Below are 25,303 nucleotides of genomic sequence, written 5' to 3'. Positions count from 1 at the left end.
AACGCGTCAGTAAGAGTCGTAGCCAACTATGAGTTAAATCAATGATTGGTATGATGTAAATGAGATATTATGATGATTGTCTAAAGAAGTCTTATATATTACTTATTTATTTATCTCCTGACAGGATGCTATAGTGATTCTTATTATTAAGAGGTTAATATTGAATCGATTTGAAAAGTTCTGTGTATCTTTGACCAGCATTAAATTGAAGTTCGTTTAGTTCTAGTAATTGTTTCGATAAGTGAACGTCAAATGATTTAGTAGCAAGGATTAATGAATGATATTCTGGGACTGTCATCATATCGCTTAAATCTTTATCTACACTGATACGATTTTTTAAAACCTTTAATATGTATTCTTTAGTTCTATTGCAGTCCTCATTGAAATGGTTGAATCGTGTTTTCAATGAAACTTCTTCTTCTTTTGATGTAACCGCATCAGGGAAATGCATCATTTCAGGTATAATGATATTATCATTTTCTCTAGTTTCAGGTCTTCCTCTTAGATTAAAATCTGATCGATGATTCTCCATTGTCCCTGTTGAACTTTCAAAGACACTTGGTATTTCTCCAAATGGTCCCTCAGAATTCTCTTGTCTCGGTAATCTCTCTGTGAATCTGTAGTTTTGATCATTAAATGTATAAGTTGATTGTGACGTTTTTTGCCTTTTGGTATATGGTATCGAGTACAAACTATGCTTAATGCTACTCATGTCAAGTGGATCATTTATCATCAATCTATCCATCTCATTAATAAAAACATTTTGCATATTTGCCCTTCTGACTCTTGAATTTGATTCTACAAAATCATATTCACAATCTAAGGATAGATCTTCCAATTCAAACGTTCTTGGATCACTGCTTGGTTTTATATTTTCTATTCCAAAATCATCTTGAATATTACTATTCCCAAATTGTGATATAATATCTTTTAAAGGATCCCAATCATTTTGGAGGTCTGGATTAGATTGAGTGGCCTCTGGATTTCTCATTCGAATACTGCCCTGTGTAAATTTTACTTTATTCCTTTTTCGTTGATAATTTGTATGTGAATAAGTATTTTGGTCCTTAGAGGTACGATCTTTAGCTTTCTTAATATTTCTCCTTTTATTGTCATTCTCTGTATCTAAACTATTGTCTAATGTGTGAAATCTATCCTTTCTAGGATTTTTATTATTTTTGTTACCTTTAGCGTTACGTTGTAGATTTTCGGAAGTATTTGTAGTTTCTTGGCTACCTTGTTGTTCTTTAGAATTCTTCGATGTATTGCGGCCCTTTTGTTTATCTTTCTTCATTTTACTACCTTCATTGAAATCTAATCCAAATCCATACGGTTGTTGTTCATAAGGTTTATTCTTTCTAGTAACCTTGGATTGAGTAGGTACACCATCATTCTTCTTGGAGTTTTTGCTAGCATCTTGCTGATTCAGATTATTGCTCTGATTCTGCTTCTTAGTATGCTCTTTATAACCTAATGGAGTATAATTGGATAATCCCTTTCTCTTTAATATAGCATCGTATTCTTGCTTACTAGAAATATCAGTCAAAATTGAATGAGCTTGGACAACAACCTTGAATAATTCTTCAAAATCATTGGATTTGGACTTATCAGGATGGAGCTTACGGGCTAGTCTTAAATAAGACTTATGGATATCCTTCTTATTAGCTGTTGTAGGTAATCCTAAGACAGAGTAATATGTGGTTTCATCAATTTTCATTGTGATAGCTCATAAGAGGAACTCTACTCACGCTCACAGTAATATGTGGCTTATTTTAATTGTAAATACTTATTACAACACCAATATTACCTAAGTGATACAGATGAACATATATTTAATACTTTTCTCTTTTAATGTATATAAATTATTGCTTTAACCAATAGATTTTTAACATCTTTTATTGGCCTTGTAGTACATTGAATCAAATAATTTTTCAATATTGATCTGGGACAATTTGATGCCCCGATGAACTTAATAAAGGATGATGAAAGTGCCATTAATGATATCGAAAAGAAAAAGTGAATTTCTACCATTTGATGAATTAATTAAGAATCTATAAACTCTACATGGTTGGATATTGTTGAAACTGTGTTGATAGGATTAATATGTGAATTTTAAAGGTCAAATTTAGTTGGAAGCGATTAGAAATGACAAAATGAGTCTTGAAGAGTTAAATATTCCATAGCAAATAAGTGATTTCTAGAATGCTTGTTTCTTGTCAAGTAAAAATGAATAAATTTAACCTGTCAGTTTAATTTCTATGTCCAATTTTTTTGATTGATCAATTATTCGATTAAATCTTACCTACGGAAAGGAATTGAATTCAGTACTTGGATGACTTTAAATAAAATTACAGTAAGAATACTGAGTAGTTGGTATGGTTTTATTAAAGAATCAACAACTTTTTGGTGTACCAATTTTCTATATTTAATATACTTACTAAAGATCTGTTTTAATTAAAAAACAAAAAATAAACTCCGATACGGGGAGTCGAACCCCGGTCTCCACGGTGAAAGCGTGATGTGATAGCCGTTACACTATATCGGAATAGTAATTGTTAAAAACTTTTGAAAACACTACTAATATAAATAAGAAAATAACTCTTGAGAATTTATTGAAACGTTTCTAGAACGGTAAAATTACATCAACATTGTCAGAATGGCAAGAGCCTTCAGCTTTGATGAGAGGAGTGTAGAGAATCATGTTGTGGTTTTTCTACCGAATCATTCATAGTAATAGATTCTTTATTTATTTCCAAGGACATTCTTAATAAGTTGATATTGATCCGGTGTATTAAAGTATATAATATACACATGGGAATATAATTAACATGACAAGTGTCGATTAAGATCTTGTCATTTCTTATATAAAGTGTTGGAAAAGTTTTAACGTCAGAAATAACACGTTCGTGTAAAGTAACATTTCTTTATCCTATATGAATAATGTCGTAATACGTATATATCACGTGTTACCTCATAATTCTGACAAGGAGGCATACGGTAAATAGGCAGCTTGACCTATTACAGAGGTCAGTGAGTGGTAATTCGTTCATCCTCTTGTAACAGAGTAGTCTATATAACATAAATAGTTTTATACATTGGAACTGAAAATTTGTTCGTTTAATATATGAGAAAAATCGATACATTCATCTTTGTCAGAAATTATGAGATGACGTAAAGTCATACTCATTAATTCAATATTAATAAGGGTGAAGAATTATATGAAACATCATTATTAATAAGGGATAAAGAAATGTTTATAATACGAAAGTATTTGCTTCTGACGTGTCAATAATATCTAAACATTGTATATAAAGTCTGGTAAGATCTTAATTGACACTTATCATATGTACTATATTCCCATGTGTATATTTTATACTTTAATACACCGGATCAATATCAACTTATTAAGAATGTCCTTGCAAACAACTAAACAATCTACTATTATTAACGATTCTGTAAAGAATCCACAACCCTCTGATTCTCTACAATCTTGTACAAAAACAACAATAGTGACTAAAACGAAGAATCAGCCTCGTGAAAAGACTGAATCTAGTTTTACACATTGGTGTGACCCTTTTAAATGTTGAGAAGAAGAAAACCGATTTCACTAAAGTTATGTCATCGAAGCCTATAGATCCATTTTGATCTAAAGGATACGTTAATTGAAGACATTGTTAGTCCTTTCAAAACTACAGTATCCGAATCTTTATCTAGTACCAATCTACTAGAGGCCCTTCTGGAGTATGTGAGAGTAAAGTTGCATGCGCAAGCCTATTTTAAAGCTGAACGTCAATTGTACTCATCGCTGACTGACACCGAAAAGTCAAAACTCCAACTCCTAAAGTCCGCATTTTATGATACGGCAAAAATCCCATTACGTCTTGCTAACTACCTATCGATCTTTGTATTGCATTGCATCTTTAGAGACAACGTTTGGCAGGATCTCTATCAAGCATGGTCCTCTTTTAAAAGATATTTGGCACTTATTATTCATGGTTGGAATAGTTATATATTAACGTTAATATATCAAGAGGTATAATATCTTTCCATTGACCATAAGAAAGGTCTTTGGATTCTATTATTCTCTCTTCATAGGGTTTAGGTTTAATAAGAGCGGTAAGTTTATTCATTACTGCATCATAATCATAGTATCCTGAGGCTACGGCAAAGAACATTTCTGGTATTTCAGCTGCAATATGAGTATATCTACTCCTTGCCACTGTACTGACACTCTTATCAGCCCAGTCACCAACTTTATTGACCATATGAGTTAGGCCCTTGAAAGTAAGAAGTGTTGTCATTGTATGTCTAGCAAAGTGTGACTTAGGACTAGAGCGAATGGCAAACATTTCATATGGTTTCATCTTTCCAAGGACTCGGTCATAACTCTTAACAAAACTATCCCTTAGCATTTGATATTTCTGATTGTTTTGATCACTGGCGCGGATATTTCTAAGAATTTAGAAAGTGAAACAATAGAATCAATATCATTGTTGCAGGGATAGAAATATATATATCTATTAACTCCAGTTTTCGTTTCTGTAACGATCCCCCTTATTATCTTACCAATATACTCATTTCCTATAACTTCAAATGTTGCTGGATCTATATTTTTTACGTCACTGAAACGAGCACAATTATAGAACATTGTGAGACAAAGAAATTCATACTTCAAATTTTGCTCTATTAGAGCATTAATGTTTAGGAATTCATCATTAACATTTTTGATTGCATCCCATATATTTGCTTTTGTATCAACCAACTTTTGTAGCAACTTTTTACTATGCGTATTTCCCTTATCTTCACTCCCAGGGTAATTAAAGTTTACTTCCAGATTGTCCGATAGTTCTATAACACCATCACGTTTGACATGGTTAACAGTGAACTGCCATCCTTTGAATAGTGTTTCTAAATCGTTTTCAAGTATGTCGGGTCTTTTGGATTCATAGTTAAAGATCAAAAGTGATAAAGTTCATTGTTGTGTCCTATTACCTGCAATTGATGAAACACGGTACGCTGACATTGCAAATGTATACCCTTATTCCTCAGAAATGAGAACCTTGGTATCATTACTAGTTGTATTATCTGCGCACATATTTAGCTTAGTAGTACTGATTGTGAAAAATCTGCTACCAATAGTCATCCGTAAATGCTACTGAACATAGGAAATTACTTTCTGAATAGTTTTCTGTCTTAAAAAATCTTAAAAAAAATGTTGGGATATGATTAGCATTAGAAACCAAACCAGCATCTAATTAGAAAATTTAGATAAAATCCTAAGTTCTATAAAGGGATAGTTTTCTATCTTAGTGAAACTATTCCTGCCCTCTATTTAATCCTTCTATAGTTGTATATAATAAAAATAAGATTTAGTTTCCCAATAACTTAGTCTAACATGAATCAACAAATGAATGATAACTTCGAAACTATTAATAGTTCATTCTAAGTCGAACCTGCACCAACAAAATAATCTTGACAAGATTCCAATTAGGAGTTATGGCCAATGTTTCTAATACACAATTTTACGTGGCATTATCGTTCACTGTATGGAATTAATACCTGACAGTTCCGATTGGAAGTGCCGACTCATGTCTTAAATTAGTTACTTAAAGTTGAGCTTGTTCTTGTTCTGGGAAATATATGTCACACATAATAAGCATAGAGTGATTATAAAGATTGTGAATGAGAATTCGGTCCGTATTTATAACAAATTCACTAAGACCTTATCATGTAATCTGGACCATTGTGGTAGTCAATATCCATTTGTAATCATTTGTGATGGTTTCATATAGGCATGCATGGCATGGAAGGGGCCATTGATTAAATGCATCAAAATTTGACGAATCTGGCTAAACATTGATTTTTCCTAATCTCGATGGTGAAAAATGTCGATTTGATACCGGATAACATCTTGATGAGACCAGTGCCAATGGGTACAAGATTAAACTTCCTTAGAACACAGCATTAATGTATTGAACGACAGCATATATTTAAATTTATACAGTCTTGGTTAGCAACTATTTGTTGGCTCTGTCGGCTATTATTATAAGTAGGGTTTCCGTGATCACCTGACAATCGCATGAATAGCATGTGGCCTAGTGGGAATTTCCTATGTGAGAATATATGTAGAGGCAATCCCAAACTATGCCTAGTCTTTACAATAGCCATCCGCACCATCCAGAAGATTAAAATATAGCCCACCAATTGGATCATATCTTTCGGTTTATCCTGGATTAGAATTTACAGTGACAGTCCAACAATATTTCCAAACCGGAGCCCAACTAAGATAGTTATAAAACCCTTGGACGTATTCTTCTTCAAGAAGGCCTCTAATTTGTTGAACTTCTTTAGTCAAACCCCACATGTGCGTTATCCCAATTCCACGAAACGTACTTCTGCATTAAAATAATTCGAATGATGGATTAGACACTCAAGTTCACATAATGTTGCACCTTGAACTTCCTGGGTTTGTATAGTTGACAATTGAATCTCCCAATTTTCCTAGATCACTGTTCAGATGAGTAGCAATATTATGAGTAAGGTTATCCGATGAAGAAAGGTAGAATTTTAACAATCAGATGAAAGTGATCAAACCACCATCTCACTTTGCAGCTCCAAATGTAATAGCAGCTGAAGTTGCTGCATTTCCCAATGCACCGCATATTAATGCAATAGGAGTAAAAATCCAACATTTATCTGATCCCAAATCTGCTGAACAGGTATTTGCAGCAATCCCACTTGTTATTGATGCAGTAGCGATTAAAAAGCCCCCAATAGCAGCGGAAGCAGTCCAATACCAATGGCTTCGTTTGCCAATTGCAAGAGATGTCAAAATTGAAATTATAACAGCAGCTTTCACTTCTTTGGCTCCAAATGTATTTCGATCTGGATCATAAAAATAGCAGGTTAAACAAAAGAAAACCACTATAAAGAGAATTGGGTAAACTTTGGGAAGAGTTAAGCTCCGCTCTGATTGATTCTGAATAATAGACTCGGTGCCAATAGCCAACGATTCTTCTGGATTCATTTGATCTTTGAATTCACCTACGCCTATTTGTTCCATTTGCATAGAGCTTTCCATATTTTAGATCTCAATTGTTTGCAATATAGATTATTCTTGATTAGTTGTAATTAGACAAATAATAATAGACACACGATAATTAGCTCAACTAGTTCAACCCAAAGCATATGTATTCACATATACTACAGAGCCTTTTTATATCTTCTTGGTTGAAAATAGCTATTTACTTTTAAACTTAATTTGGTTGCAAAATGAGTTTAAAAAAGAATAATTATGAGGTGAATAAATTTACCTCTTTGAGAAAACCCCAAGGCAAGGATAGTTTGACAGACGATTTGTCAAATTATCATCTCATTAATATAAGAAAGTAAACGATTAAGAATCAATTACATTCATCGAACAGATTGGTGCCTAAAGATGAAGTCATTGAAAATATTGGTTGTAATATTTACATTAGCAATTCTAGGAACAAATTCCCGACGTCACTAAATCTGAAATGAATGGATTGCAGAAACTTACTAGTAGTTATAGATATCACTTTGCTTAACTTTTATTTCAGGACCACCCACTACATTTAATCTTCGAAAATGAGACTTAAGGAAGTGTTTTCGAATTAGGTAAAAATTTTCGCGAGCAGTAGTGGTGGTACCTTTACCACTTTGAAGATGTGAAGTAAAGATTAAGTTTTACTGAGGTCGCATTCTCTTATGTTGTCTCAATATTTTATATATATGGTAATGTTTTAAATTATTAGTTCACAGCTTCATGTAAACTTATAAGGAGCAGACGCCAATACAGCTAGAATTCTTAACTAAAATATTGAGAATATTCTAATGATTTGAAATATTCTCATTATATGAAAGAATGACTTATTTAAGTGTGTTAAATAACATATCAAGTAAATATTATAAAGCTTGTTTTGCAGCTTATTATGGTGATTATGATAATTTTATAAAGAATTATGATCCTTCTACTTTTGAGTATTATTTTTATGTCGATGATTTTGATTCTAGGGACGAGTTGTTTTTAGAACAAGAGTGTAAGATAAAATTGTTAAAGGATAATAATGTTTTAACTTATTATATTGTTAGAGGTTGTAGATATAGTTTTTATTTTGCTTATAAAATCAAACATTCTAATTTAAAATTTAATAAGAATGTTTATACTGCTATCTCAGCTAGATTTATTATGAGTAATTATTTAGAGGATGATATAATAAGAGAGTATGTTCCATCATGTATTAATTATCCTGATACTCCCAAAAAATCAACTTGTTTTAATTTATTAAATATAAATGAAAAGTATAGATTTCCAGTTTCTTTTATAAGTGTTGTAAATGATTGGGATGATTTATTTAAGAAATGTATTATTTTTGATGATGGTGTATTTCCATATTCAATGAATTTTCTTGTTTGTTTGAATAGAAAATATTTGTTAGATATTTGTAAAAATAAATTTGTTTATTCTTTTATCAATATAGTTAGTGATTATTTTATTGATAATAATTTAATCGAGGATGATATTGTTTTTTCTGGTGATAATAATGATTTGTATCATAAATATTTTGATTCTGTTTTTAATTATCCCAAGTATTATAGAATAGATAATGTTTTTTTATCTGTATTCAGGTTAACTGTTGATTTAGTTAATAGTAATGATATTACTGGTGTGGGTTATATTTTAAAATATAAGAATGATTTGAATAGAAGTTTGATTATAAATTATTTATTTGAATATTTTGGGGATATTGAACAAGAAATAGCGGAAGAAGTATATTAAAAATGAATAAATATTTTGTGTCTATTGGAGATGTTAATAATTATAAAATAGAAGAAGGTGATTTTGAATATGCAAAGATTGGTGCTTTAAACAGTGCTCCTTTTGCAGCTATGGTTATACAAAATCAAGATAAATTTCCTGATTATGTTTGTAGAAACGCTGTTTCTAATATTACTATTAATAGTTTATTTAATAGAGAATTGTTTTTAAAATATAAACCTTTTTGGTTATTTAATAAGTTTAATGTTTTACATTTAAATAAAGGATTTGTTCGTGATAACGATATTTTAAACTTATTAGATTCTAAATATATTTATTATTTAGTTACTTGTTTTGGTCAAGAGTACAATTATTTTAATAATTTAGAGGATATAGAACCAGATATTGATTTAGCTAAATATGCTTATATGTCTAGCAGAAAAATTTATGAACATCAACTTGGATTAGCAAAAAAGAAAGGGTATTTTCTAAAACATCTTGATTTAGAAAAAGAAATTGTTTTAGATCCACCTCTTAAAGTTGATATTGATGAAATTAATAATAAATTAGATCATCATCCTTTATCACGTTATGAAGAAGTAAGCATTTCAGACATCTTGTGTGATACCAACTAATTCTCTGAACTCTTTAATGCTTTTATATTTATTTAAGTTTTCAAGAATATCATCCTTTATATTTTTAATAATTTGTACCTAATTTTATTTCAGCTATAACTGGGATAGATAATCCTACAACAGTCAATGCCCCAAACAAGAACTCTGTTATTTCTATTTTTTTCTCTCCATCAGAAGCAGTTTTTCTAGTATACCAATTACATATTTATCTTTAGTTATCTGCTTATGCCACCTCTGTATATACTAATCAATTTCCTGCTGATTTATAAATCAGAATAGACTCTTCCTTAACCAACCTGTCTTTAACATGCTGAATTAAATTAGATAATATGTGACGCTTCGTTGAGATATGTGTTCTAACGCAGTTGGGTATAGTTTCCACGCATTATAAAAAATAGCATTCATATTGAACCTTTCTTTTCTTACAGATACACTATATGTGTTACTATAGAAACAGTAAGCATTTGGAAGTTATCCGGTATCTCAAGTCGTCTTCATATGGGGTATAGTCTATCCCAAGACAATGCAGATAGACTATACCATGCTGTACTGAACTGAAGAGGTTTATATATGTTGGTTACTGGAGTTATATATCTAGTTCAGTTTATATGCTAAAACTCAGTGTACTCATTATTATTCTTGAATAATTGAGACGAAAAGAATCCATATGATATTTGTTTGATGGTTTAGCACCTACTCTTAAATGTTATGCAAACAGGCCCACGTTAGACTGCATCTAATGCCAACAATTTCAGTCTACGTTTATGATCCAGTTAATGCTGTCACGAAAGTTTTGAGGTATATGTAATCTTGTTCGACAGCATATGATAAATGGTGATACTAAAGAAATAGAAGGGCTTATTACCAAAACTTGATTAACTTTAAGAGGGTAACTCATTATAAGAAGATGGCGCTTGTCTTAATGTCAGTGTAAATAAGTTGAAGATAGTGTTGGAAGTATAAATGATGACAAGAATAGGAATGACTTATATCTTTATTTCAGAAAGCGTTTCAATTTTGTTGGATTGAGTCGAATTATTTAGAATGAGATAATTCAGACTACATCCTCGAGATCTTAAAATTGATAGCATTAATAGTCTTAGAGCTTCTTAAAATAGTGTTGGAAATATAGAGAGTTTTACTGCTAAAGTGCCAATATCTTGACGCTTCAGTTCAAAAAATTATAACAAGGAAATATTTATTTCAAACCTTTCTAGACCAATTCTTCCTTCTAGATATTTTCTATTACTACTCTTAGAACCCCACAAGTAAACCAATTCATGTATTCTTTATTCATAATACAGGTAATAAGATCTAACGATCTTTTTATTTTCGATTCACCAAAATAGTTGATCAGTGTTTATCAGCTGATGACAGTGATATGTGGATAATATTCTACTTCAGCATTCAGAATGATAATCATTAGATTGGGATAACATATTTGTAAACAATATTTTCAGCATATTTTCACATGGTATGAATTCACTAGAAACCGACGACTATCCTTGAGACATTCTTGCCTGGAAAATGCTCTCTAATATACGACAAGATCAAGTAATAAGCCTTGTAAATTTCTATCTTATATTATTTATTAGTCTCTTTCAAGAAACAATTTCACCCCAAAGATTAAAGTAATTAAAGTTAAAGTAATTAATTTTATTATAACCTTTTGATGAATTTGGAAAATGCTGATCTTTTTCTTATTTGCCTTCTTATTTTTAAACTGGTATATTTGAGTTAAACTACTCGATTTGATTCCTATAGTTTCCTATTAGGCTCAATTAGGCTTTTATTGTTAATTAACCATAATAAACTGGGTCATATGGGATCTCCACATTTCCCACACATGACAATTAATTAGGTGACTTTAATATAAAAGGCAAGACTGGGATTTCCATTAATGATCAATTAGGTTAAAAAAATTAATATTTATATTCATTTATATTGTAAGAGGTAGTTGATACAAATGCTGTATCGTTCATCTTCTTTTTCTTTTTAAGTAATTAAAGCTGAGGGATTTCGATCAAACTAGGCTTTATATAACTAGAAGTAGAGATGATGTGCAATGGGTTTTTAAACTTTCAAATAAAATAAATTGATAATCTTAGTCAATGTATTTGGATCTTTAAATTTTTGAATTAGTAGATTATTCTAATACTCAATATAGATAGTATTATGTAGATTTCCTTTATCCAATATGTAAATCATTGGTCTCCTTAGTGACAAAACCCAATGTAGGAAAGTGAGGATACATTTCCACAAGTTATTGATTATATACTCAAGTTACTCAATAAAGAAGTTTATATAATTTAATTCTTTCCTAATAGTATTAACAGATTTTTATTTAGTTTTTGACGTCGTGAATGCATCAAATCAAAAAATAGAAGTCAACGGTGATTACTGAAAATATCCTGATCCCTAGAATTCAAGTATGGTGCTTTAAAATATTTATTTTAGCTTCTTATGATTTCTCTATTGAGAAATCAGGCATTCATATGTGCAATCTTCAATGACTCTCAAATTCTTGTACAAATTTATTAGATTCCCAATAATTCAGTGTTCGATCCATGTTTCTATTCAATATCTTATGTAATACTACCTAGATTAAGTAACTTGCTCTTCACTATCAGCTTGTAATATTGAGGTGTGTGTAATATTTATAATTGGTTAATGTTTAACAATAGATTAGACTAGGTGGGAATTGTACCGCTGATAACATTATCTCAAGAAGAACAAAATATGGACAAGGAGTATTATATATTTTAAGTGATAATATGAAGTAGTAGTTTATCTTTGTAGGATTCAAAATTGATATTTGTATAATGTATGTTCCAGATACGTTTCACACTTCCATTTAACGTTTTGGCAAAATTGGATAAATTCTATGTCTTTTCCAGAAGAAAAAAATTATACAATTCTGTTTACTGTTCAACAAGTATAAATCTTGAAACTTAATATAAAATGAATGGAAAATATATTTTAACCTATATAAAATAATGTATTAATTCTAATAATATAAACGACGTTAGTAAGAACTTGAAAACTTTTGATTTAATATCAACAAGCGTGGAAATGAGCTCGGTAACCAGTTGTAAACATTTAAATCAAAGTTGACAATTTCTGACGTTAGACCCAATAATGTACAGATGAAATTTAATGAAATAAAATAATAATCGAAATAAAAGAACATTCAAATTAAGCAGAAATTAGTCGTTGCTATCCGTGTTGCATTATGATATTTTGCAGAATTTAAATGCGATGCATTTTTTTTTTAATTATTTTATTCAATTTAACAGTCGACCAAGTCAACAGCTTGCAAGTGAATTGGAGTACATTGAGCACCAATAGCTTCATCATACAAATTGTAGAAGTTACCAGACAAACATTGGTAGAAGATATCACTGTCACCTAAAGCCAAGTTACCTTCTCTGGTGATGGACCAACCGGCAGCGTAGATGGCACCGGCTTGTGGTGGTGGACCATCGAATTGGAATTGTCTGTTAGCAACGATAGAACCAATTCTACCCTTACCATCAGTCAAGACGGAACCATTCAAAGTCAAAGTTAAACTACCTTCATTCTTACAGGAAACAGCGGTAATAGGATCAAAGTCAGCATAGATAGAAGTAGCAGAGGAAGTTGGAGCAGCTTGAGTAGATGTTGGTGATAAAGTAGTGGTAGAAGAAGAAACAGTAGTGGCGACGTCATCTCTCTTGTGTACAGCGGCAGTAGTAGTGGTAGCGGCAGTAGTAGTGGTAGCAGCAGTGGTAGTGGCAGAAACGGTGGAAACAGAAGTGGTAACTGGTACAACAGCAATACCGAAATCAGTAGAGTGGTTGGTGAAAGCACCAGAGTATGTAGCAGTTGGAGTCAAAGTTTCCCATGGTTCAGATGGATGGTAAGCAGCCATAGCAGTAGTAGCCAAAGTAGCGGAGATCATAGTGTTCTTGAATTGCATTTTTGATGATTTAAAATTGAAAAGGTTGAGGAATATTTATTGAAAGTTTTAATTATTTGCAGTTGTAAACTGTTAATAGTGTTGTTGTTGATGGTTTTTTATATTTTATAACATTACAAGTTAATAGAAAAGAAGATGAGAATTGATTGAATAATAGATGAATCAAGGTTGGTTTATATATGAATCAAAATCAAGTTTTAATGAGCCAAACCCATCACATTTCGAAAAGATCAGCTCAGCAAAATAATTGCGATATCATGAAAGCCATTTTATTTTTTTTTCTGATGCTGGCATTGCTGGGCTGTGAATACTGACACATCACTATTGATATCAGATGTTAGTTGCTGAACAATCACATATCGAAGCAAAATAGAGACAAGATGAGGGACTTGGCATAAGCTGGTTCACGTATTACTAAAGAAGAAGAAACCATTAATTTCTCGTTTTCAGTAAATTCGAAATCGTAATTCTTAAACCACCCTGGAACCATCCATACTAAGAACAATGGAGGGTCATATTGAAAAAAAAGAACATTGAGGGAATCAAAATTAAGTTGATCATACCCCAAACCAGCGATACAAGTACCTTTTTCACATTGTATGCATGTCTTCGAACTTGCCAGATCTGAGGGAAACCAGCTCTTTTAGATGTTGTAAACTATAGTTACTGGTAAAACTTTCATATGATCTATATTGGAAGCTGTTTTAACCCAGCCATGTTTGCCTAAAAAGGTAACAAAAATCTGATTTGGGGAAACCAAGCGAAGCGAAGCCGCATTAGGAAATCAGACCAGCAGACATGTCAGGGACTGAAACTACATCAACGTTTCAATGCCAGCATACTTTAACTAATTAATAGACAAATTCATAAATGTCTATATATATATATATATATAGATAGATAAAGGGATTAGTAAACATGTTTTATAAAATGTGAACACTTGTCTATATATTACATAGTTTCCTTTATTTTAACTCACCTTCTCTACTTAACAAGAAGATCGACTGATCCAATTATAAGATAGATACAAGTGAAAATTGTATCCATAAACACGTGACTGTAAAATCACGTGCTAAAGCCCAAAGTAGATATGTAATAGGGAGACAAAATATGATCAAAAGAATTGAATGAGAATCTATTTAATTAAAAAGCCCTAGATGTGCAATTTTAGAATGCAATCCAATGTTATATCTATTTTAGGCTTAGTTATTAAAATATCCTCGTTTGTATTTATTTAATTTCCAAATTTCCTAACCTAAACCATATCTCCATCTAGAACTAGTAATCTCCGTCGCCAATCACCGGGGAGTCTCTTTTTACAAATAAATTTGAACTTGGTGGCATCTAAAGGTATATTATTCTCAATTTCTATCCTAATTTTGACTTCAATCTCAGTACCAATTTCGTCGATACATGGCCCTGATTGTCTTCAGGAAGTGTATTGCCATTTTAGGAAACAAGATTGAGATTTTTAGTTTCGGTTAGAATCAACCGATAGGGCATGCCCCCCTCTTAAGGTAGACAATTTAGTCGACCGACAGTTGCAGGTCCAACCCACGGAAGCAAATGTCTAACAGTATTTTTTAATAAAAAACCATAAAACATTAAGTTTAACCTGAATCAAAATTGTACGTCACCCTCGTATCTCACTCAACCCAGCCTAACCTAAATCAATCAGATGGAATACCATCTGAACATAACATTTTTTTCGAATGACTTTTCTCTATAAATGAATAATTTAGCATTTAAACCCCTCAGAGGATATTGCAAAATCTAGTTCCACCTCTTAGTTCGTTTCAAAACCTTCAAATCAACTGTATGTATGTATGTATGTATGTTAAAGTGAAAATTTTTTCAATCATCATCCTTCACTAACTATGACGTATGTTCATTAACGGTTAAACATCCAATGATATCCATCCGGTCACCACGCAATGAGCTAAATTTAGTATTAAAAATTTTCAGATTCACTACAGTTTAAAACTCAAATAAACCTATCTCAACCAAGTGATATATGCAGATTTGATGTTACCAAGGTCAAGTTAAGATAGAAATGCCTAGTCTAGTCTGTCTAGATTATATTATTTCCTTGCCACTTCTCCCTTGCAATAAATCTATATTAGCTCTTTCTCCTCCACTGTCAAGTTTTGTTGGACATCCTTTCAATCTTTCTACTATCCTATCTTTTCCCTCTATACTTAGTAAACTCCCTCTGTCAATACCCACTAGCACTACTCTTTTGAACTATTCATTATCCTTTTGCCTTTGTCCTCCTCCTTTGAGGTTTTTTCTAGTTAAAAAGTATCCTATTCTTGAATATACTATGTATAACATTATGATATGTACAACATCATGTGTTTCTATATGTATCCATTTGCAAAAATAGGATAGATAATAGTGGTCCAATTCAAGCTTCTGAAAATGTTTCTAATTAAAATCTTTTTATGTATGTCTTTTCTTCTTGTATTCTCTCCTTCAATTTTATCTTTAGTATCTCGTTTGTCCTAATTGGGACTTAATTAGTATCCCAGCCCAACATTTGTAGATACAGCTCTCCAGGGAATTGCCCTCACATTTAAAATTAATTGAACACTAATGGCAGCAAATGTAGTAATATCTTGATTTAGCACTTTTTCAACGACTTTTCACCCTATAGAGTTATTCCTATCCCAGCTCTCTTTATTTTTTTTCATGTATCTCTCTATCTTTCATATGGCAATATCAAGTAAATTTAGTAATAAAAATGAATATATCTCAATAAAATTGTATTCCTTTATCCAATTTGGGACAAACTGCTATGATGTCCTAATAAATTGATGTTATAATTAGTCTCTATTTTCAGTGTAATTAATTAATAATTATATTAAGATTTTAATTCTTTCTCCCTCTATCCCTCAATATTCTTCCTCCCCTGTCCATGAGTATTGCCCAATTTAGTTATATTATATTTACCGTTTATGGTCCCTTCATAGCATAGTTGTGTGACTCCATGTATCGATTTTTTAGTTTCTATATGTATGCTCTATTGAAAAATTGTTCCTAAATTTAATTACATTGACGTACCAGAGTGCCTTCTACGTTTGAAATTGCTGTCCTCCCCAAAATAATAAAATCTTTTAATTAATTTTCCAGTTGTACTCAATTTTGATATCAATTTTGGTTGAGCATAATTCATGACCTGTCTGTTGATGGAATCATTTATATCCACTTTTCTCACATATATAAACCTGTCTATTTCTCAACATTTAGGAAATAGTTTTCCATCATTCTATCTAAATATTTCAAATTAATATAAATCATAAAAACCATCATCCACAGTCATAAAACATTAAGTGCTTAATCACTTATAAATATTATCAATAACTAATAAAAATATAATGCAAACTAAAAAGACATTCGTTTCTGCCACTTTGGCTGCTACAGCTTTAGCTGCTTACGTTCCATCTGAACCATGGTCTACTTTGACACCATCTGCTACTTTGAGTGGTGGTATCACCAATTATGCTACCTCTTTCGGTATTGCTGTCGAACCAATTACCACATCTGTCTCTGTCGCCAAGAGAGATGTTGTTTCTCAAATTGGTGATGGTCAAATCCAAGCTACCACCAAGACTGCTGCTGCTGCCGTTTCTCAAATCGGTGATGGTCAAATCCAAGCTACCACCAAGACTACTGCCGCTGCTGTTTCTCAAATCGGTGATGGTCAAATCCAAGCTACTACTAAGGCTACCGCCGCTGCCATTTCTCAAATCGGTGATGGCCAAATCCAAGCTACTACCAAGACTACAGCTGCTGCCGTTTCTCAAATCGGTGACGGTCAAATCCAAGCTACCACCAAGACTACCGCCGCTGCCGTTTCTCAAATCGGTGATGGTCAAATCCAAGCTACTACCAAGACTACAGCTGCTGCCGTTTCTCAAATCGGTGACGGTCAAATCCAAGCCACCACCAAGACTGCTGCTGCTGCTGTCTCTCAAATCGGTGATGGTCAAATTCAAGCTACCACCAAGACTACTGCCGCTGCCGTTTCTCAAATCGGTGATGGTCAAGTTCAAGCTACCACCAAATCTTCAGCTGCTGCTGTCTCACAAATTGCTGATGGTCAAGCTCAAGCTACCAGTGCTACCGCTGCTGGTGCCGCTGCCGCTGCTACATCTGCTGCCCAAACATCTGTCAATGATCCAATTACTGCCCAATCCTGTAAATCTGACACCACTTTAGCTTTATTGTTGAAGGATGGTATCTTAACCGATGCTAAGGGTAGAATTGGTTCTATCGTTGCCAACAGACAATTCCAATTCGATGGTCCACCACCACAAGCCGGTGCCATCTACGCTGCCGGTTGGTCTATTTCCTCAGACGGTTACTTGGCTTTAGGTAACAGCGATGTCTTCTACCAATGTTTGTCTGGTAACTTCTACAACTTGTACGATCAATCTATTGGTGCTCAATGTACTCCAGTTCACTTACAAGCTATTGATTTGGTTAACTGTTAGTTTGAACAGTTAGCAGATACAGTCGTGGAACGACTTATATTTTCTAATTATGAATACCAAGTTATAAACAAAAATTATTACCTTCCTTTGCATATTGAAAAGAAAAGCTTTGACTTTTTCATTCATTTTACCCCTTTGATCTTTCTAATTCTGTTTGAACAATACATTTGCTCATCACCCTAATAGTTCGTATTACAAATTCAATTTTGAATTTTTATCATTTAATTTAATATAGATGTATAGCACACAATTTTATATACAAATTAATGTATCTTACTGATGATACCTCTACTCTTTGTTTTTCTGTTTATAATTCATATGAGCTTCGAGTGATAGAAGTTTTAAGTAAATGGCTAAATCAAGCTGTGATTCATTTACAATGTCATCATTGCTACGTCAGTATCTAACCAAACTCATAGTTGAAATTTCAATCTGCTCATAAGAGTTCATTGACCTTAAATTTTCGAATGAAGGGTATTTTTAATTAAATCTCTATTTAAATGCCTATATATTTTATATTACATGAGAATTGATGAACCGAGAATACGAACTATAATCGCTAGTTATTAGCAAGCTTTACATAAAACTTAACAATCAATCAAAGAAACAGCTTCTAAGTGAATTGGAACACATTGAGCACCGATAGATTGATCGTACAAGTTGTAGAAGTTACCAGACAAACATTGGTAGAAGATATCACTGTCACCTAAAGCCAAGTTACCTTCACTAGTGATGGACCAACCAGCAGCGTAGATGGTACCGGCTTGTGGTGGTGGACCATCGAATTGGAATTGTCTGTTGGCAACGATAGAACCAATTCTACCCTTAGCATCGGTTAAGATACCATCCTTCAAAGTCAATGACAAAGTACCGCTGTTCTTACAGGAAGCGTCCTTGATAGAAATTTCGAAAGTTGAAGTAGAAACTTGAGTTGAAGCAGAGATGGAACTGGTCTTACTGGTGCTGGTAGACTTTGGAGCAGATGTAATACTGGAACCCTTACCAGCTTGAATTTGACCGTCATTAATTTGAGAGACACCTTGGTGTAATGGTGTGCTGGCACTAGCGGTGTTGTTAGACCACATAGTGTTGTTAGACCACATAGTGTTGTTGGACCACATAGTGTTGTTGGACCACATAGTGTTGTTGGACCATGGTGCCATACCGTTGTTGGAAGCTGGGCTTAAAGTAGAAGTAACTTTGTCACCAGAGCTACCAGTGGAAACAATAACTCTTTGAGTGACAGTATTCTTAATGGTAGTAGTTGGAGCAGCAGTGTTCTTAGATAAACCACCAGTAGTAGTTGGAGCTTGAATTTGACCATCACCAATTTGGGAAATAGCAGCTCTTTTAGCAACTTTAGTGATAGTTTGAACAGCAATACCGAAAGTGGAACCGTAGTTGGTAGCACCTAAGTTAGCACCAGCTGGAGACAAAGTGGTCCAAACATCACCTGGAACATAACCTTCAGCGGAAACAGCAGTAGCTAGAGCAGTAGCAGCAACGACTTTGTTGAATTGCATTTTATATTATAGTTATAACGAGTGACTTAAGTTGGATAAATGTCTTCAACGAGTTAGAAATCTTGATGCTTGAAAGAAAGAAAAACTAACATATTGAAGAAGATGAAATGAAATATAACTTGTAATAAAGAAAAATTAACTTGCTGATAAATTATTCTGTTTATATATGCATGAACAAATGAAGAATTGTTCGTCAAGTATTGGATCAAATAAACAAACAAAACAAAACAAAACAAAATAAACAAACAAACCAGGCCAACAAAACAAACAAAGAATTAAATGTTCAAAGTCCATCTCATCGCTCCTGCGATTCCTTGCAGGCTGTTGCTAAAGTAATCTTTTTGTCAGCAATAACTCCAAGAACCCCCAAGCCAACAGTTTGACCACATTTACTAGAACCTGTACTGTAAATAGACAGGACCAATACCCTCTCTCTCAAATAACGTAACGTAAGCTCAAGATTAAAATCAGACAATTCCAAGCAAGAGAAATGAATGCTCAATTCCTTTGTAAATAATTACATCAGACACTCTCTTCTTACATGCAATAGAAAATTCCATCCTTTCTCCTTTCTTAAACAACCATCCGAAATGAAAGATGTATCCCATCTATGTCTATTTTGCTCGCTGTCTTCTTAGGCTATTGCACCGACAAAGCAGCTGCCGCCTTCAAGATCTCGACTCTCGAGCATTGCTTTTTCTGACGGCTCGAGATTTCCCGATTTGGATAGTTCTAGAAGGTCTCTTTAAGAAACGCTTGTAGAGAGATGTTTTCTCGAGAAATGAAAAAAAAATATAAAATGGCCCAAAAAACGCGGCTTCCCGATTTGGACAGAATCCAGATCTGGAAATCGTTAACAATTATAACATGATCTATATTATTTCGAAGCTGATGGAGCTGTTCCTAATAGAGGAAGTTACTTAACTGGATTAATGATCAATGGAATTTGTGCGATTGACTGAAAACGGTTGTAGTAGGTGTTATATGATGTTGGTGGATGGGTTGGGATTAATAATATTGTGTCTTTATCAGCGCTTAGTTTTGCTGATAAGTGATATGGGCAATGGGCAAAAAAAGCTCATTCGATGCAGGAACTAATCTAAATACCAGTGGCACATAAGAAATGGAAGGATTATATAGTAGGGACTGTGAAATTTTTAAATAAAACGTTAATGGGCTTGTTCTACAATTATTTTCAATTGCTTTCCTATTGTAAAACCGCTTCTGTATTGTTAGGCTTGGTATAAAGAACAAAAAGATATTGAAATCCAACTTGTTGATACAATGCAGTAGGAGCTTTTATTTCGGACATGCCTCTTTTTGATTATTTTAGTGGTAATAGATAATGCAATGGCGGAAACAATTGGCTTTTTTTTATTTTTAAAAAGAGAGCCAGTATCGTTAACGTAGATACAATCAATGTTAACTTTAAAAGATCAAATATATGTCTCATTTAAAAAAATGTACGTAATAATTTTGAATTAATTAAGAATCTCTATAAAATACATTAAATTTCTTAAATAACCAAAGTGACTTTCTTCTTAATCCTTTTGGTAGTATCAATTGTACAGTCATACCATTCAATATTTAAATTGGCCAAATTTGCAATTTTATCTGGTAATATATTTGATACTTTTACAGTTTTTGCATCATTTGGTGCCATGCATCCTAATTTAATTTTATCATTACCTTCATCAAAACTTATCACTATATTTTGATAACGTCTTTTATGTAAGCTGTCGATTGTTTTACTTACACTTACCAACGCATCGCCAGATAGGAAATTGGAAATTGTACAGTGATAGTCTTCTTCTATTTTTTGTTTGTATTTGCCAATTAATCCCTGGTTAGGCAGTTCTACTTTATCCTTATTAATTATCGCTAATTGTTTAATAGGTTTTAAATTTGATTCATCTTCCTGAGGAAAACATGTAGTTATTAACATTCTGTTACATGTTTCGAAGGCTTTTGTACCAAGTGTTTCTGTACTAGAAAATACTTCATGGTCAATTATGTCTAAGTCTTCAATGATTTCATCCCAGCCGTCCCACTCTTTATTTATCATCCCAATAAATTTACCGTATTCACCAATATTATCATTACCATCTCTTCCCATTAATACAAGACCTAAACGGTCATTTTTATTCAGTTTTGATAATGTAGTTTTCAAAACATCTTTAAGTTCTTTCTTGTATATCGTGACATCGTCATTTGTAGACAGATTTAAACACAATATTAGTTCTATCGGAGCAACTGAATTTGAGTGAATCCAAGGCTTTATAGAACTTAACTTTTCTTGGCCCATCTCACTTTCCAAAAGTATCTGGACTTCTTTATAAATATTAACAGGAAAGAAGTTCCATGCTGTAGAAGTCATAATGTGGAACTCTAATTCATTGAACCCATTACTGTTCTGTAAATAATACTTCCATTTCGAAGTGATATCATCATCTTTCCCAGTAAATGGCATTAACAAATATACTTCTGGTAAAGTTCTGGTTTTTAAATCAATTAGCATCATTCTATTTTTTAATTTATTGATATTAGAAATCTGATCTAATGGAATCTTACCAGTTACATTCTTATTTATGCTGTCATAAAATACCAAATATTGGGTAAATAGGAATGCAATAATATTATCACTCCAACGTTCACCATCTGTCGAATATGTAATTTTATCAAACATGATCAATTTACCAAATTGATCATCCTTATCAATATGATCAGATATATATGTCTCTATTTGATTAGTCAATGTTGCAACTTTCGCAGCATATTTTTCAGTATCTTTATTATCATTTTTGTTCAAAAGATCTGGAAATGTTAGAGTCAAATCCACATCTGAATTTGAACTATTAGTTTTAACTTCAATTTCAATTTCCTCCATATAATTAACATCGTCCATTTTTTCAAGGGCTGCCAAATCATCAACCTCTTCCTCATCATCTTCTGTAGATAGGTTCAATACAATTCCTTGTGATTCACTTTTTAATATATCAATCAAGTTCTTATTATCCAGATATGGCCTACCAATATATTCTTCTACACTAGTACTTTCTTCAATTGGGGCACTGAGGAGTGAGCTTTGATAACCATTTGAAGTAATATCTGCTGTACGAATCAATTGATCTATTGGAGTTGAATTGAATGCAAATCCTCTATCAGCTTCTGATGTTTTCAATTCAATCCATTGCTGTTTAATCGAGGTGGAAGAGTTAGGCAAGTCAGAAGAGGAACTAGTTAATGCCTTTGATACTATTAATTGTAACATTTCTTCTTCTTTCGGATTCGTAGCCTTCCTACAGAATTTACACTCCGGAGTTTTACCTTCAAAGTGACCAAACTTAAACATCACCAAATAACATTCAAAATGACAGGTATGACAACAATCTAGTTCAATTACTTTTTCACCACCAAATTTACTACTTATTTGTTCATCACACATCGAGCAGTTTTCACCAAGAAACCTCTTAGGCCCTGAAACAGATCTACTGTTTTTCGAATTGTTTGGAAAACTCTTGGCAAATGTTGGCGACTCCTGAGGTAGAAAAGAAAAATCATCCTCATTATCAGATAGTATCATATCTTCAACACTGTTAATCTTAACAGGTTCAAGAAGTGATGAATGCAGTAGGTCTTCAGTTAAGTTTATTTGCAGTGGATTTTTTAATTTTGAAGTAGACGCTGACTTCGAGGGAAATACATCAAATGGTGAAAGAAGACCGTTTTGATCTTTTTGTTTTTGACCAGGTTTATGGTTTAATGGACTACTGACAACCCTTCTTGCTTGTTTTTTTCTCAGAGTTGGAGGTGGTGACAGTAATTGATTAAAATTCAACGGAGAAGGAACATTCTGTCTTTTTGACAAGTGTAATGGAGTCTTTGGGGCAGAAAATGTGGATGGTCCAAATGTTGCCTTTTGTTCCAATTTTAAATCTGGAGTTTTTCTAAATACTTTACCAGACAAACCTCTTAAAAGTTTCCTACGAGTAGAAGTAGAAGTGTCATGATCAATGCTTGGCGGTGTACGCAACTTTTTCTCGACAGTATATCTTTCAGGCGTATTCATATTATATGTATTGGTATATTAACAGCTATAGAACAGTATTTGCTTAAAATTCTTGTCTTCCAGATATATATATATATATCTGTGTATAATGTCCCACTGAATTTACTCCCTATGATCTTATCTTTTGTCAAACTTTCCATCTAATAATAATATAAAAGAATAATCGAATATAGTGGTACTTCAAATTCCAATATATATATATATATATATATATACCTAAATAAAATCAATTACAGACCAATAATTAGTAAACCATATAATAATCACCCATGTTTTGTGACCAAAATCATTATTATGCTTGCTCAGACATTAATTAATTTTCCTATTATGTTAAAAAATACATCACCCCAAATTATTCCAATCAGAGGAATCGCACGGCCGGAAAGGGAAATGTCCAAAATCTGAAACTTCGAGAAACGAAGACTTTTTTAGATCTCTCAGAGCTCGACGCAGCGAGGTCAGCGGAAATGATGAAAATGAAGTCGAGTTGATATACATTTCTGAAACAATGAGAGTATCAATTCTTAGAAGGATAAGAACAAGTGATATGTGATTCAAGTAGAGACCATAGTTTATAAAAGGACATGTCTGAGAGAGAGTGTGCGTGTGGCTAGTTTGCTTTTAGTGATTATGGTCTGCCTGCATTTCTTGATTGAATTGACCACTTTCATTGAATGGAATGAAAGTGGTCCTACAGACATAATAACACTGAATTAGAGATTTAAACCATGGTACTGATAATCGATACCACGATTGCAACACCCAAATCTACTATTTCTTGGTATGTGTGTCTCATATTTTTCATGTAACGGCATTAGTTTATCTAATCATTTATAATTCTGTATTGCTGTAACAACAATTAATGGGGCCTGTTGATCAAGTTTCAGAATCAGTACTTCTGAGGTTCACTTCTGAGGTATAATTGTAACACAAAATTTTGAATTATTTGTTAAAATATTAATTATATGGGTATCTCACTCTGATCATTGTTGCTTTTTCTTCTTTTCAAGAAATTAGATTTATTAATTTTTTTAGAGACTAAACTTATTTTTCTATTTCTTAGTCTTTGTCTTTGTCTTTGTCTTTGTCTTTGTCTTTGTCTTGGTTCTACATTCGTTTAACTTAACAATATTGGGAAATGAGTATACTTACTTGTAATATATTTCTCATTTGATACATCATATGAGTACATGGAGTTTTATGATTTGTAGTCAATTATTTTCGTTTCGTTTCGTTTCGTTTCTTTTTCTTGTGTTTTTTAATGCATCAGTTTAATTTGCCATATGGTCCCAAGTATCATTTGTTCTGATTGTGGAGGTTTTAGCTTCGATTATTATTATAGCTGGTTAATGGTTTATTCAGTTTAATTAATCAACATATGGATGCGAGGTGCGAGATATTTGAATATTACTAGAAATGGGAAATTAATTGTTTAGCTAATTTAAAATTACAACGTGAAGCGATTCATTACTCAGAAATAGCTGGGACAAAAAGTAACAAGTAATATTATCTTAACCATGCATTATTAAAAAAATTGTTTCGATTGTTTAGAGGTACCTCATCTACAATCATTAGTTAATCTTGCTTGGTTAATTTTTTTCTCATTTTGTAACTTTCATCAAGGTACTAAATCTAGTAGCAATGAAAAAATACAAACAGAAATCAGAATAAACACATGAACTGACATTCAAAAAAAATGTTGAACCATCTCATCACTACAAGCATATTAAATTTCACTCGTATATCTATAGAAAATGAAATTGTTTGTTTAGAGTATATCAATTAATTTCCCATTTTATAAAAAACGACGTGTTAAGATCTATCAAGAAAGTACCTTTTCTTA

At 32.5% G+C, this 25,303-nt stretch overlaps 5 protein-coding genes, 1 non-coding gene and 5 pseudogenes across 6 annotated transcripts; 3 read left to right on the top strand and 8 right to left on the bottom strand.

The window, feature by feature from the left end:
• Positions 1-154: 154 nt before the first annotated feature.
• On the bottom strand, positions 155-1,717 carry JJJ2 (Jjj2p; the record flags this gene model as incomplete). The annotated part of the gene is made up of 1 exon (XM_001646331.1): positions 155-1,717. One exon carries the CDS (start codon positions 1,715-1,717, stop codon positions 155-157), a length of 1,563 nt encoding a protein of 520 aa, XP_001646381.1.
• Positions 1,718-2,473: 756 nt separating this feature from the next.
• On the bottom strand, positions 2,474-2,545 carry Kpol_2001trna1. Its single transcript has one exon. It is a non-coding gene; the product is annotated as a tRNA-Glu (tRNA).
• A 1,098-nt stretch (positions 2,546-3,643) lies between these two features.
• Kpol_2001p26apseudo lies at positions 3,644-3,901 on the top strand (annotated as a pseudogene).
• Positions 3,902-3,986: 85 nt separating this feature from the next.
• Kpol_2001p26pseudo lies at positions 3,987-4,960 on the bottom strand (annotated as a pseudogene).
• A 1,191-nt stretch (positions 4,961-6,151) lies between these two features.
• Positions 6,152-6,961, bottom strand: Kpol_2001p25pseudo (annotated as a pseudogene).
• A 924-nt stretch (positions 6,962-7,885) lies between these two features.
• On the top strand, positions 7,886-9,414 carry Kpol_2001p24pseudo (annotated as a pseudogene).
• Positions 9,415-9,804: 390 nt separating this feature from the next.
• Kpol_2001p23apseudo lies at positions 9,805-9,915 on the bottom strand (annotated as a pseudogene).
• A 2,788-nt stretch (positions 9,916-12,703) lies between these two features.
• On the bottom strand, positions 12,704-13,372 carry Kpol_2001p23 (uncharacterized protein; the record flags this gene model as incomplete). Its single annotated transcript, XM_001646330.1, has 1 exon — positions 12,704-13,372. The coding sequence occupies one exon, from the start codon at positions 13,370-13,372 to the stop codon at positions 12,704-12,706; it is 669 nt and encodes a 222-aa protein (XP_001646380.1).
• Positions 13,373-16,749: 3,377 nt separating this feature from the next.
• Kpol_2001p22 (uncharacterized protein) lies at positions 16,750-17,868 on the top strand (the record flags this gene model as incomplete). The annotated part of the gene is made up of 1 exon (XM_001646329.1): positions 16,750-17,868. The coding sequence occupies one exon, from the start codon at positions 16,750-16,752 to the stop codon at positions 17,866-17,868; it is 1,119 nt and encodes a 372-aa protein (XP_001646379.1).
• A 587-nt stretch (positions 17,869-18,455) lies between these two features.
• On the bottom strand, positions 18,456-19,391 carry Kpol_2001p21 (uncharacterized protein; the record flags this gene model as incomplete). The annotated part of the gene is made up of 1 exon (XM_001646328.1): positions 18,456-19,391. One exon carries the CDS (start codon positions 19,389-19,391, stop codon positions 18,456-18,458), a length of 936 nt encoding a protein of 311 aa, XP_001646378.1.
• Positions 19,392-20,907: 1,516 nt separating this feature from the next.
• On the bottom strand, positions 20,908-23,460 carry FAR1 (cyclin-dependent protein serine/threonine kinase inhibiting protein FAR1; the record flags this gene model as incomplete). The annotated part of the gene is made up of 1 exon (XM_001646327.1): positions 20,908-23,460. The coding sequence occupies one exon, from the start codon at positions 23,458-23,460 to the stop codon at positions 20,908-20,910; it is 2,553 nt and encodes an 850-aa protein (XP_001646377.1).
• Positions 23,461-25,303: the final 1,843 nt, after the last annotated feature.

This window comes from Vanderwaltozyma polyspora, genomic scaffold, assembly GCF_000150035.1.
Source record: "Vanderwaltozyma polyspora DSM 70294 KpolScaffold2001 genomic scaffold, whole genome shotgun sequence".
In the NCBI taxonomy this organism is placed as follows: Eukaryota; Fungi; Ascomycota; class Saccharomycetes; order Saccharomycetales; family Saccharomycetaceae; genus Vanderwaltozyma; species Vanderwaltozyma polyspora.
The sequence above is the reverse complement of the archived record's forward strand: the minus strand, read 5'-3'. Positions and strand labels throughout refer to the sequence as shown.